The sequence below is a fragment of the Fundulus heteroclitus genome, chromosome 18 (genome assembly GCF_011125445.2).
Source record: "Fundulus heteroclitus isolate FHET01 chromosome 18, MU-UCD_Fhet_4.1, whole genome shotgun sequence".
NCBI classification, from domain to species: Eukaryota; Metazoa; Chordata; class Actinopteri; order Cyprinodontiformes; family Fundulidae; genus Fundulus; species Fundulus heteroclitus.
The window spans coordinates 34,272,084-34,284,342 of NC_046378.1; the positions used below are offsets into that span (position 1 = coordinate 34,272,084).

Consider the following 12,259-nt stretch of genomic DNA (forward strand, 5'->3'; position numbering starts at 1 on the left):
GTTTGTGACTTATAACTCCCAAAGTTCATGAGTGGAAAACACAAAATTAAGGCTGGACAGAAATTATACATTTTGTAGCTGCACCGTATTACAGGAGACCTGTGATGTAATGCATACACTTATTAACTGTAGTGAGCCAGTTCAGTTAAGAGGAGTTTGTTTGGATTTTCATCTGGATTTGAGTCACATGACATAATCATTAATAAGCAATCAAATCTTTGGGAATCACTTGGTTAAACAGGGGAAAAACACATGATTTGAATTTTAAGAATAGCCTATTTACCTTAGTACACTCAAGTTAGTTGGAGCCATGTTCTGGCAGCAATAGCTCAGGGGTTTCATAAACTAGCCCCTCATGCTGGCTGTTATAAAAGCAAGCAATTACTGACACGGCTCATAAAACCCTCCTATGCTGTGCCAGTCAAATTAGGTCTGAGCTTTAATCATCACAGCCACAATCATTTTTGTTTGAAAGATGAAAATGTGGACGATTAAAGCTTAAACACCTTCCCCTGAAATCCCAACTATATAAGTAAGGGTGGTTTCAAAAGCACGGCTGTCGTCTGAGGAACAGAATGTCAGCAAAAATACGAGGAAAACATCTTGATAATGAATTTGATGGATAATCCAAGCCAGCGAATGCTATGTATGCAAAAGAGTAAACTGTCCCGCTCTCAGCACGAGGCAAACAAATGAGCATCTAAATGTTACACCGCTCATTCTCAGACAGGTTGCATTTCTCAAGCTCAGTCTTCAACACACATATGTGACCCTTGACCAAAGTGAGGAGGAGGAAAAGATCTAGACAGATGAAGGCGCATTGGTTGAAATGCAGCTCATGTTGCTCCTAACGTAGCAGCACTCTATTTTTTTTTCTTTTTAAATCTTGTATCTGTGCTTTACCATCTGGGTATTTATGCCTGCCAGTACAGTCTGTCTTATATCAGAATCCGCTTTATTTGCCATGATTCCGTGCACAATCAAGGAATATGACTTTGGTTACAGCACTCACAGCGTACACACATAAGGTTTAAATATTTAAGCACGGTATACACATATGTTTTTAATATGAAAAGAGAAAAGGGAGGTTGTGATAGTGCAAGCGTGCTTATTTTGTTCCACACCAGTGTAGCTGAATCCTCGACTGTGAGGCGTTCACTGTGTTCATCACAGTGACAGCCTGGGGCACAAAACTGTCTCTGTGGCGGCGGGTTATAGCAAATAGCGCCAACCTGAAGGAAAACGTCTAAACCATTTATGCGCAGGCTGTAAGGAAGTACATAAGTAACATTTACAGATTACAGATATTGATATCACAAAGTGCTTCACGGGAGCAAAAACTATTTAAAAACACAAAACGTGCAAAGGCAAATGCTTAACCAATAAAAATGTCTTGAGGTGTTTCTTAAAAGAGGCTGTGGATTCTGAGCAGCAAAAAAACACAGGGAGAGCGTTCCAAAGAGCCACCACCTGAAAAGCACCATCACCATGATTTTTAAAAAGGGTCCGAGGTACCACCAACAACATTTGAGTAAGTCCTAGGTGGACAAGAGGCTTCAAAAGAAAGTATATATTTAGGAGCCTTGAATGGGGTCATAAAATAATTTTAAGTTCCATTCTATGTATAAAAAACTGTCTTAAAAAGAGGAAAACATTTGTAATAGTTGTCAAAATACCCAGGATTGACACCCCAAGCAAGTTCATCCACAGAACAGGCTGCAAGAGGCTAAGCAAATTCTCCAAAGCCCTAAAATCCTGTACTATCACAAGACCTACAGCAGGCTGTTGCTGCTGTTGGCAGGAAAGTGCATGTTTCTACAATGACAGGGCAGCTTCACAAGTATAACGTCTGATGGAGGTGTGCAAGGAGTCTGCCAAAGTTTTCCAGATAATACAGACAGAGTCCAGGACTTCTGCAACAATTTCATTTGGGTAGGATGAGTCGAAAACTGATTTATGGACGGCAGAACAGCGGATATCCTCGGCATACACCAATTAAATCATTGCATTCCAGGAACGCAGACCAGATCAACATCACAGAGTCCACCTTGAACTCAACCGTGTATCAAAGTGTGCTTGAGGATGATGTGAGACCAGCTGTACAAAGCTTAAAGTGAGAGTACAGCTGGACCCTGCAACATGGCAACACCCCAGAACATATCAAGGACTGTCTGACAACTAATGGAGGAAGACCCAGATTTTAGCCTCATGTAGATACTTTGGGGTTACATTAAATGAGCTTTATATAGACTGGTTATTAAAACTTAATACATGTGCATAACACTTAATTCTCGGAATGAAATAAAAGATCTTGCCGGTTTAAGCAGCTTCTTTACAATCAGGTAGTCATAAAGACTGCAAAATGCACTTAACTAACATAACTTGTGGCACTCTCAAAGACTAAGTTTTATAAAGAATTGTGATGTGCATCTTCAGACATTGACAAACTAAACAACTAAATCATAAATATATTTTTGAAGCAAATCCTTCCCCACAGTATGCTAATCTGAATTCCAAACAAAGACATTGCCACCCTCCAAGTTATTCTATTGTACTGGGCTCCCATACATCGTTTATGTGTACAAAATATTTGGTGGAGACCTAAAACCTATTGCACACTGCTCATTTTTAATTTTATTTGTGTGTTTGTAAAAAAAAACAAAAAAAAACGACATTGTCTTTTTTATGTGTCACTAAGATCAATGTTTCCACAATATATAGGACTGTGTAAAGTATGCACAAATCCTTCATTCATCATTGATATTTCCCTTCAAAGGAGCCACATTTTGTAATAAAGTGGTCTAGAACAACATTTTCCAAAGCTTACAGAAGGGTCTTTTTTCTCTCTAATTATTTCATCCAGTCAGTTTTGCTCCACCATGTGATCATGTTTACTAGAAAGTCATCCTTCCTGCCTAACACATATTCATTAGCTATTCAGCAATTAGCCTGGCTAAAAATAAGCCTGCAAGCTTCAAACAAAAAACAAAAAAGCAGGTATAACTATCCTTTCAAATACTTTAACTGTCACAAGAAGCACGGCCTGTATTTGATTAATACAGCTTTAGATTAATATAGGCATTTGTCATTTAGGTAATTACATCACAAAGTTTGTTCCCAGAAAACAGAGAAGGCCATGTAATGTTCTTTCCACTGCATGTTCACAGTTCAGTGAGTGAGAGTAGCACGCTTCCTGTAAGTTACCAATAACACTGTTATGGTCATTGCTCTAAGGGAAACATAGAGTGCACCAGCAAAACCTTTTCCTCTGGGCTCCTTACCCCTGCTCTTTTGTTATGTGCCGCCTTTAGCCCTTGATAATGCTTTGGAGGTGGGCCAGGGGGTTTAGCGGGGGAAAATGTCCTTTTGGCTCTCATTTACCACTGAGACACAGCGTTTAAGGGCACGCACCCAGTTAGCAGCGTAACTATACAGCATCAGACAGAGCCTGTGGGAGCTGCATTCACCAGCTAAACCTAACTGCACAACGTGTTGAGTCTATTCAACGCTATAACCAAGCCGCAAAAATTTCACATAGATGTGGAAAAATGGTGGCAACATATTAACGTTTTCATAGAAGAAGAAAAAAAGTATACTTTTGAGAATAAACTCTTTTTAAGTTCGGGACAATATTACATTTTTGTGTAACTGACTTAAAATTACATGTGAATGAGTCCCATTTTATTGATTGCCATGAAAAATTTGTACTTTTCTCTATGGTTTTTAAATTAAATTATAATTTAAACTGTGCATAATTACAGTGTTACTACAAAAATTTGGAATATTCCTTCTCACTCACTTTTCTCTTTATTTGGCAATTTACCATGCACCTGGAAAGGCTTTTTTGTAATGTTGTTCTTTCTTGTAATGTTGTAGACATTACAAGAAAGAATAGCAGATTTAGATTTTGTTTCATAATGATGCAAATCTTCTTCTGACTCACAGCAGAAAAAAAGGTCTCTAAATCTTATAGATTGTCCTACGTAATACAGGAGGGGAGAATTTGAGCATGGCATTAACATATGGTAATTACCTCGATGGAAGGACACTATTGGTTCTTGAAAATAAAAAAATAAAAAAATTCCAGTTCAATCAGATGTTTCCCATTAACTGATATCAATGTATTTCTACTTAATGTTTTGGGGGATTTTTCTCCATTACGCATATTCATATTTTTAATAGAGAAACATCAACTTTCTTATTGAGTGCTCTTGAAAAAGACAACGATTAGGTTATTGAAAGTTGATGAATAAAGTTATGCTTGAGGATAAAGATTTAAATTCATGATCAGATTATATGGCATGCAGCCAATATGAGAATTACGTGTTGAGTCATTAGAGACTTAAAAATTGACTTGGATGTGGAAAAAAAATATATTTTGCAGCACTCCTGATTTTCAACATATTTTACTGAAAACTGTGATTATGAAGAATCAAGACTCGTTATTGTCGCCGCGTGTTACCATGGTGATTATATCGGTAACTGTGATGACTTTTCAAATAACATCAGTGACAGAGCATATTGTCGCGTTCCAAGCTGGAGGAAGTTTAAAGAATACTCACATGCAAACTGAAGTAGAGCCTCTCGGCTGAGGATGATTCCATAACTGTTCTCAACTTGACACTGATACTTCCCATAGTCAGTGTCCTCGCTCGCATTTGTAATAATGAGATCTCCATCAATTAAGCTGTAGCGGTAGTCTGTCTTTGAATCCACTTCTGACCCATTGATGTACCAACTGAAAAAAAAAATAAACATAGAAAAGGGAATGTTAATATGTTTGTGATTAATTGCATACTAATGAGGTGTTAAATCAAAAATGGAGACAAAAAAACACACAGGCACCTGTATGTGGGTGGTGGATTCCCCCGAGCCTCGCAGTGCATCATCACTTTCTTTTCATCAGAATCCAGTGGAAAAATAACATCATCTGGCTCTTGGATAAAAACAGGCCCAAACTCTTCACTTTCTGTAAAGACAAAAAAAAAAAAAAAGAAAAAGAAAGGAAAACAGAAAGAGATGACGATAATTATGTGGTTCACAACAGGAGTGCCAATCAGTTTTACAGTCCAATTACGTTACAAATAGGAACAGAATGGAAAGATGCAGAGCACCATGCTGTGATTGAATGGGAAAAAGCTAAATGGCATCAGGGTGCAGGTGGAATAGGCTTTTCAGACTATTAAAAAGGCACTAGCAAGCATGCTTGCAAAAAGCCCAAACGAGAGATAATAAATTACACATATGTGTGAAGTGAGCCTCTGACACCATACAGTTAATACTGTTCAGTCTGATTTTGAGCTATAATACCACTTTTCTTTGGTTCCGGTATGCTACTGCCGAGTTACATTCACACCTTTAGACCCAGCGCAGTTTACCTAAAAGGTTAAGTGAATTAAGCGAGATAAGTGAGATTTTAACTTCGCAGTGAAAAGCTCCCAGCCAAGTTTGGGAGAGCAGAGAACAGAGTGAACATCAGTTATCGCCTTGGCTTGATTATCACTTTGGCAAGGTTTTTCGATTGCTGCTGTTCATTGATGGTCAGCAGACAAATTGCAACATTCCCCCCTTGCTTACAAGCCAGACTAATTTACCTGTTTAGAAATGTCTTTGGCTGTAAAACTGACTGTTTTGATGTATAAGCTCATTTTAAGTGAACTATTTTAGAACTACATTTGGCAAACTACAAACATGTCTGTCAAGCACCTGACTGCTGGCTTTCTACCCAGGCAATTAGTCGGACTAATTAAGCAGCTGTTATGAGCTTATTTTACTCCCACTGTTGTTCTAGAAAAAACACAGCACTGTAGAAAGTGGAATATCCTGTAAGCAAGTGAAAACTATGATTTTGACTGTATTTTTGTGTATTCTTTACCTTAGTTTATCAAAATCAACATAACATATGAAATACACAAGTTTAACATAAATAAAATATAATTTTATTGTTTTAGCAACAGAATTGTTTGACTGTTCTGACTAAAGGGTTAGGGTTACGTTTAATGCCGTGATATTTTTATTCCAGGTTAACCGTTACAATCTCATAACTGAACGTGGCTTGTTTGAAAAGATTAGAATTGAATCTGCATCCCATTCTTTTACTCATATTTTGATCAGTTTTGATATAGATAAAATACAGAAAAATATAGATAAAATACACAAACAAAATTCTCAATTTTTCTCCTCTTCATTAAATCTTTGCTATAGATGAAGAAGCTCCAGAGGAGTCAAAGACAAACACAAATTGTTCAAATTACATAACCTTGAGCATGTTTGTTGATCGAGTTCTACTGTCTGACAGCTATTGTTACAAATCATTTCTACTTATTGAGTTTAGTCTGCTCTATAAGGCCTTCAGTTAGGACTGAGTCAGGCACTAGACAACTTGCCACATATATATATATATATATATATATATATATATATAGCTTTTTTGAACTTTAAAATGTACAGAAGAAGCAACAATCTTATTTCCAAAATAACTTTTGAATGGTACTTCTTATGTAAAAACAAGAACGACAACAACGTCGAGACAGTGGATTCAGCAAACAGATCGTCTCAAGTTTATTTGTAAACCATATGGCCCTTTCTTTTAAAACATAAAATTCACTGGCTTTGAGGTTGATTTGTAGCACCTCTCCATGCAGACATGGATGTCATCTTGCGTACTTGCTACAGTTTAGAAAGGATCTGTTGTCAGGATTAGAGTCAAGGCTTTTTTCTCACTGTGTGTATACAATTGCACCAGGCATTTGTCACCATTGCATTGCTCTACGGGGAAATGAAACGCTTTTGAGGTAATATCCCAATCACTGGAGGAGAATTCATCAGTATTAAGTTGCAAAGCATGCTGTGTTACAACCCACAGTCTGAAGCATTGGCGGTGTTAAAAAGAAATGAAAAAGCTTGAGTTCTCTACACTTTCACATTATTTCCATGGAGCTTAATTGTCCTCTAAGTAACATACACTCAACTGTATTGATTTGTTGCATCTATCCAATTTAGCTCTGAGTGACTAAGTGACAATAATTTTTATTCCAAACAAAACCATATGGATTATAGAGTTAAACTGAGTTTAAAAATAAATAATTGCATATGTGTTATCCTGCACTTTTCCCCCATTAAGCGCATTTGCTTTGTAACACTAAAATAAGTAAATGACTAACAATTATTTCACTGTTTGGCCAATAAAAGAGACTGGAATGCAACACGAGAGGCTTAAAATATGGAACAAAGATTCTCTAAAAACACATGCATCACACACATCTTTAAAAAGTGCCACAAATCAACAAACGCATAAGGCATTAATTAAATATTAATCAAATTTTTTAAAACTGGAAATGATTTTGATTGCTTCTAACCCATATAACTGAAATTATGTAGTTGAAAAAAACAAAACCACATGACTTATATTTACTTTATTATTTAATGGTCAACATTAACTTTGCTGTGCAACTTAACCTATAGGACACATTCAAACATAAATTATTACCACTTACAATACGGCACAGAAGTCAGGAAAACGATAAATACTGAAAAAATACATGTTAATCTGATGTTTGATAAGATATTTTTCATAATGTTTGAATATTTGATTGGTCGGTTTGTTGGTTGTGGTTGCTGTTGTACTTTTGGCTGAGCCCTGAAAGCTATCCTTGTTCTAAAGCATCAAAGGTGGCATCTATTTTAACCACTTAACATCATTCCTGTGTGAGAGAATAATCAAGTTTTTCACTGCAACTGGATAGGCATCAGCTTTACCTTTGTAGTTAAAGTGCTAGATATTGATCATGACATCAGAATATAAACAAAAAAACAATCAGTTTGGCTAAACATATAGATATGGATGCCTGAAAAGGGTGCAGATGCAGTAGGTGCTATCTTGACGCCGAACCAACTCTTAGTACGTCTTACTTTGTTACATACATTCAGATCCTGTCGGTCAATTAAGAAACCCCTTCAGATTTAATGTAGCACTTCAGATTCAGTAACACAAAGTGAATAATGATTTGTGTTAGAGCCCTGCTGTGTGCTTTTAATCTCAAGAAATACTTATCTCCACAGCACTTTGCAAAATTATTCCCACACTTTGAACTTTTTTTCACACTGTCGCATTATAGCCACCAACGTCAATGTATTTTATTGGGACTTTATGTGCAGAAGCAGCATTATTAAGACAAGCCGCCCACGAAGCCCATGGTAACTCTGGAGAAAATGCAGAGATCCACACCTTATGTGGGAGAATCCTTAGGTGGGACAACTATTAGTAGCGCAATAAAAAAAAAGGTCTTTATATGGGGTTGCGCTATATTAGAAAAACATCAAATTGCAATTTTATTCAAGCATATTGCAATAAAGCAATCACATACAATCACATATTTTAATCACTACTCCCTTTCTGGTTCATTGGGATTTTCCCATTACTCACACTATGCTTTATAACTTGGATCACCAAGATCTATAACAGATAGATAAAGGACAGTAGAAGTCTGTCTAAGTTGGAAAGTATTTTATTGGTAAGCGGCTTTCCAATGCATGTTAATAAAAATTAAATAAAATAAATAATGCATCAAAGCACTCATCTGTGACTGCAAAATTACACAGATTGATAATGCAATGACGAATTGCAATTCTACTCTTTGTGCAGCTATACTTTTAGGGACAAGTGACAAAAAAAGAATGTCAGCATTGAAAGAAAGACATTATATTTCCGTTTAGTTATTCACTACAAACAATGTATGGGAAACACTTGGATGAAGGTGGTCTAGTCAACTGAGAACTTACTGCCACATAAACCAAACACTGTATCATGCTGTGCTTCATGCTGTGCAGTATCATGCTGTGCAAGTGCTTTCTCTAGAAGGAACAGGAATAAACAGATGGATGGCGCTAACTAGAGGCCAATCCAGGAAGAAAACCCGTTAAATACGGGCGCAGATGTTCCCCCTAAAAAGCATCCTAATAAACCTAAACATGTAGCAAGATCAACAAAGGAATGGTTTAGATCCAAGTATTGTATGTCCGTGTGTTAGAATGGGCCAGCTGCCGTAAACATGAGTCAAGACTTGAAAAATGCTCTTTCCATACATAATCTATTCAATCTTGAGTTTAGTTTGAGCAGTTTTAAAAGAGGTACCTATGTGAATTATTGACTTAGGGTGATTCAGCACAAGTGGATATCACACTTTTCAGTTTTTGTTAAATTTGTTTCCAAAAACCATGTATAGTTTTCCTGAAAATAATGAATTATGCACTTCTTTTTGTTGGGAATGTAAGAGAATGCAGAAAAAAGAAGAAAAAAAACCTGAGGTGTGAACATTTTTACATGGCTTTATAAATCATTTATTCCTCTTATTCTTAGGTTATCTGCTGGGTGAGGAGAGACCACAACTTTCTGTTGGGCAAAGATATCCGTTATATCTTGACAAGAACACAAAGGGAGCTGAATACAGGTATGAGCCTACTTCAATTTCACAAAGGCCGTGACCTGGTCAGTGCAGACGATGCACTGTGATAATAGAAAGGTAAGATACATTTCAAGATCAAATCCAGGCAGACAAGACGTGCCCAAAACCTGAGGCCAGAATGTTGGCGGGGAGCTGAGAAAGCAGAGTGTGTTCACACCAATCATGTTTGTAGGACTTAAACTCTGGAGTACCTTGGCCATACATTTTGTTTGTGGAAAGAGCTGAAACCATTACAATCTTTGCAAACTTATTCTGCACGGACATAACCGCGAAAATTCAGACCTTAGTTTGACAGGATCTGGTCGGACATTTGGTAACGATTGAAAACATGATCCTGGACCTATGACAGGAAGTCGCCCGCTTGAGGTTCGAGGGTTAAACTTAACAGCTAATTAGGCAAACCACTCTTTACAGAAAGCACTGATTGTTTTGTTTTTTAATATATACTGATTTCCTTCTCTTCAATTTGTAATTACCTAACAGATAAACATCACAGTCTGTAATTAATGTCAATGAGTGCTTTCCGATTCATTATCTTTAGTCAAAGTTACAGACGCAATCCTGCACGAAGAGACACTTCTAGAACTTCCCATTTAAATAAGATGTTTCATTACATATTCAATTTGTGTACAGCTATTTTTTTGTTTGTTAACCGTTGAAAGGAATTTTACAGCTAAAACAAAAATGCTGTGCATTGTTTCAGATGAGGCCAAATAAAGCATGAGCTTGACTGCAAAATTAATTTCACCTTCACTCCTGAGGTCCTCCTGAGAGCTGAGCAGACTCAGGGCTGACAGAGGGTGACTGGAGAAAGCAGGCCAGCCAGGAGTCACCAGCCCACCGCTGTGTTGCTGTCGAGGTCTGCTGCGCGAATTGAGCACTGACGAAGAGCTGTCTTGTCTCATTCGCAACACTGCTGCATATGACATCGGCCGCGCCGCAACCGCTCGCGCAAACTCTGGAGGGACAGAACAGAAAGAGCCCAGAGTTATGTTTCTTGGTATATTTCAGTGGGACCGAGAAAGAATTTGGCAAAGACAAAAGACATGGATATGTCAGCTAGTTGAAGAATAAATAACAATGCAACAATGCAATACAACAGAGAGCAGTGCAATGAATCTATTTTTAGACATATCCTGCTTGCCATGAAACCAGTTACTATCGTGTGATAAACTTTTTTTCTTTTTCTTTGGAGGAGCAGAAAACAGACATTTTTAAAGTACCACACTTTAGACAGTGCTGTAAATTAAATGAATGGAAAAATGTCAGAAAACTGCTCTGAGAAAAAAAAAAGGTTTATGTAATGAAACTATGTTTATACCTTATGGAATATTTCTAAAGCCTTTTTTAATATGCAAAAGATAGTTTTGAGAAGTGTATTTCTGAGACTTCTTTATTAACGTTTAGTGCTTGCTGCAAGAATCTTGTCTTGCGTAAGATTGCAGTGTTTGTTGAACACAAACACTTTCCATTTACAGTTACAGGAAATAACATATTTAAAAAAAATAAAAATAAATAAACTTTGTCTTTATGACAATCACACAACAAAACATAGCTTATAATATCAATACATGTTTTAGAGAAAATGTGGGTTAAATGTATGTATCAAATGTGATACATACATTTAGGCTTATATTTTAACAGTCAGTGCAGTTTTTTGTTTTTGCTATGTCAGCATTCAGCGTGAAAAAAAAACAACATACTGAGATATTATTTTTGGTCCATATCACCCACCTCTAGGAGCTAGTAAGGATACTCTTGGGTCATTAATGCAACAACTACAAAATAAGTAGGTCAAATTTGAAGCAGTGGCACCTATGTGTGCTGAATAGGTTTGAAGCCTCTAACTGGGTAACTCATGCCCCAAAACTTTGTCTTTAGCAGGACATCAAATTGCGTATGCCAGAGTGTCAGATGGGTGGAATTTAGTTGCAAAATGTCCTGACCTTTCTTCTTATACAATAGCTGTCCAGGTGCTATTTGGTATACTGTCTAAAAATTCACTTTCATGCTTTGCTGGTAAAGATGTGCACTTCCCAAAATGAAAAATAAATACCCTTGATTGTCTTACAATAAGGATAAATCTATTTTACTGCACTCTATATCCACAACAACATAAAAAAGAAAGAGGACTATCGCTGAGACTGTCACTCATCATTACTGTCAAAGCGTTGAGGAATTCACTCTTTTTCATGTAGGCTCATGAGACGTCGGGTTGTGCTTTCATTAAACTATAAATATTAAAACTCAAAATTAAACAAAGAATGTTCCCCCAAGATAGAAAGATGGGAGATAATTTGGGAAAACTGTACAAAGCAGCTACAAGTATAGACAACAGTTAAAAGATTGCGAGGCGATTCTATGCATATTCAGTGCTCATACTAGAATGCAAAAGACTACCACCTTAAAGCACAGCAAGGGTCTAATCACAGTTTTGCAAAAGAAAAGGGAGGGGTTGCACTACATGATAAAGTGCTACGGAAGAACTGAATAAAACAGAGAAATAATTATGTATCCTTAGGGACTTGTCAGCACAAAAATACTACTATCTAAAAATGGAGAGCAGGCAATTACCGCATAACATATTCCCGTGTACAGCAAGATCTGGAACTCTGTTTTGAAATTAAAAGTATTGTGAGTCAGAATCTTGCAAAGCAAAGCAATTGGAAGTTGGATGCAGTCTTGGCGGTCGATCAGTTTATCATTTCAAGGATCAGCTCGGTTCAGGTATACACTGAAAACCCTCTGCACATAACACTGAACCTATCATTACTCCAGAAATGTTTCCTGTAACA

At 36.9% G+C, this 12,259-nt stretch overlaps 1 protein-coding gene across 4 annotated transcripts in view; it reads right to left on the minus strand.

Moving 5' to 3' along the window:
• Positions 1-12,259, minus strand: part of cntn5 (contactin 5) — a 196,739-nt gene that overhangs the window by 105,914 nt on the left and 78,566 nt on the right. For all 4 annotated transcript variants that reach the window (XM_012868315.3, XM_021319398.2, XM_036149690.1 and 1 more), the window contains exons 3-5: positions 10,213-10,422; positions 4,846-4,969; positions 4,563-4,738 (exon numbers count right to left, since the gene is read on the minus strand). In XM_012868315.3, coding sequence (XP_012723769.2) covers positions 4,563-4,738; positions 4,846-4,969; positions 10,213-10,422 — 510 coding nt within the window. The remainder of the gene's footprint in view (positions 1-4,562; positions 4,739-4,845; positions 4,970-10,212; positions 10,423-12,259) is intronic.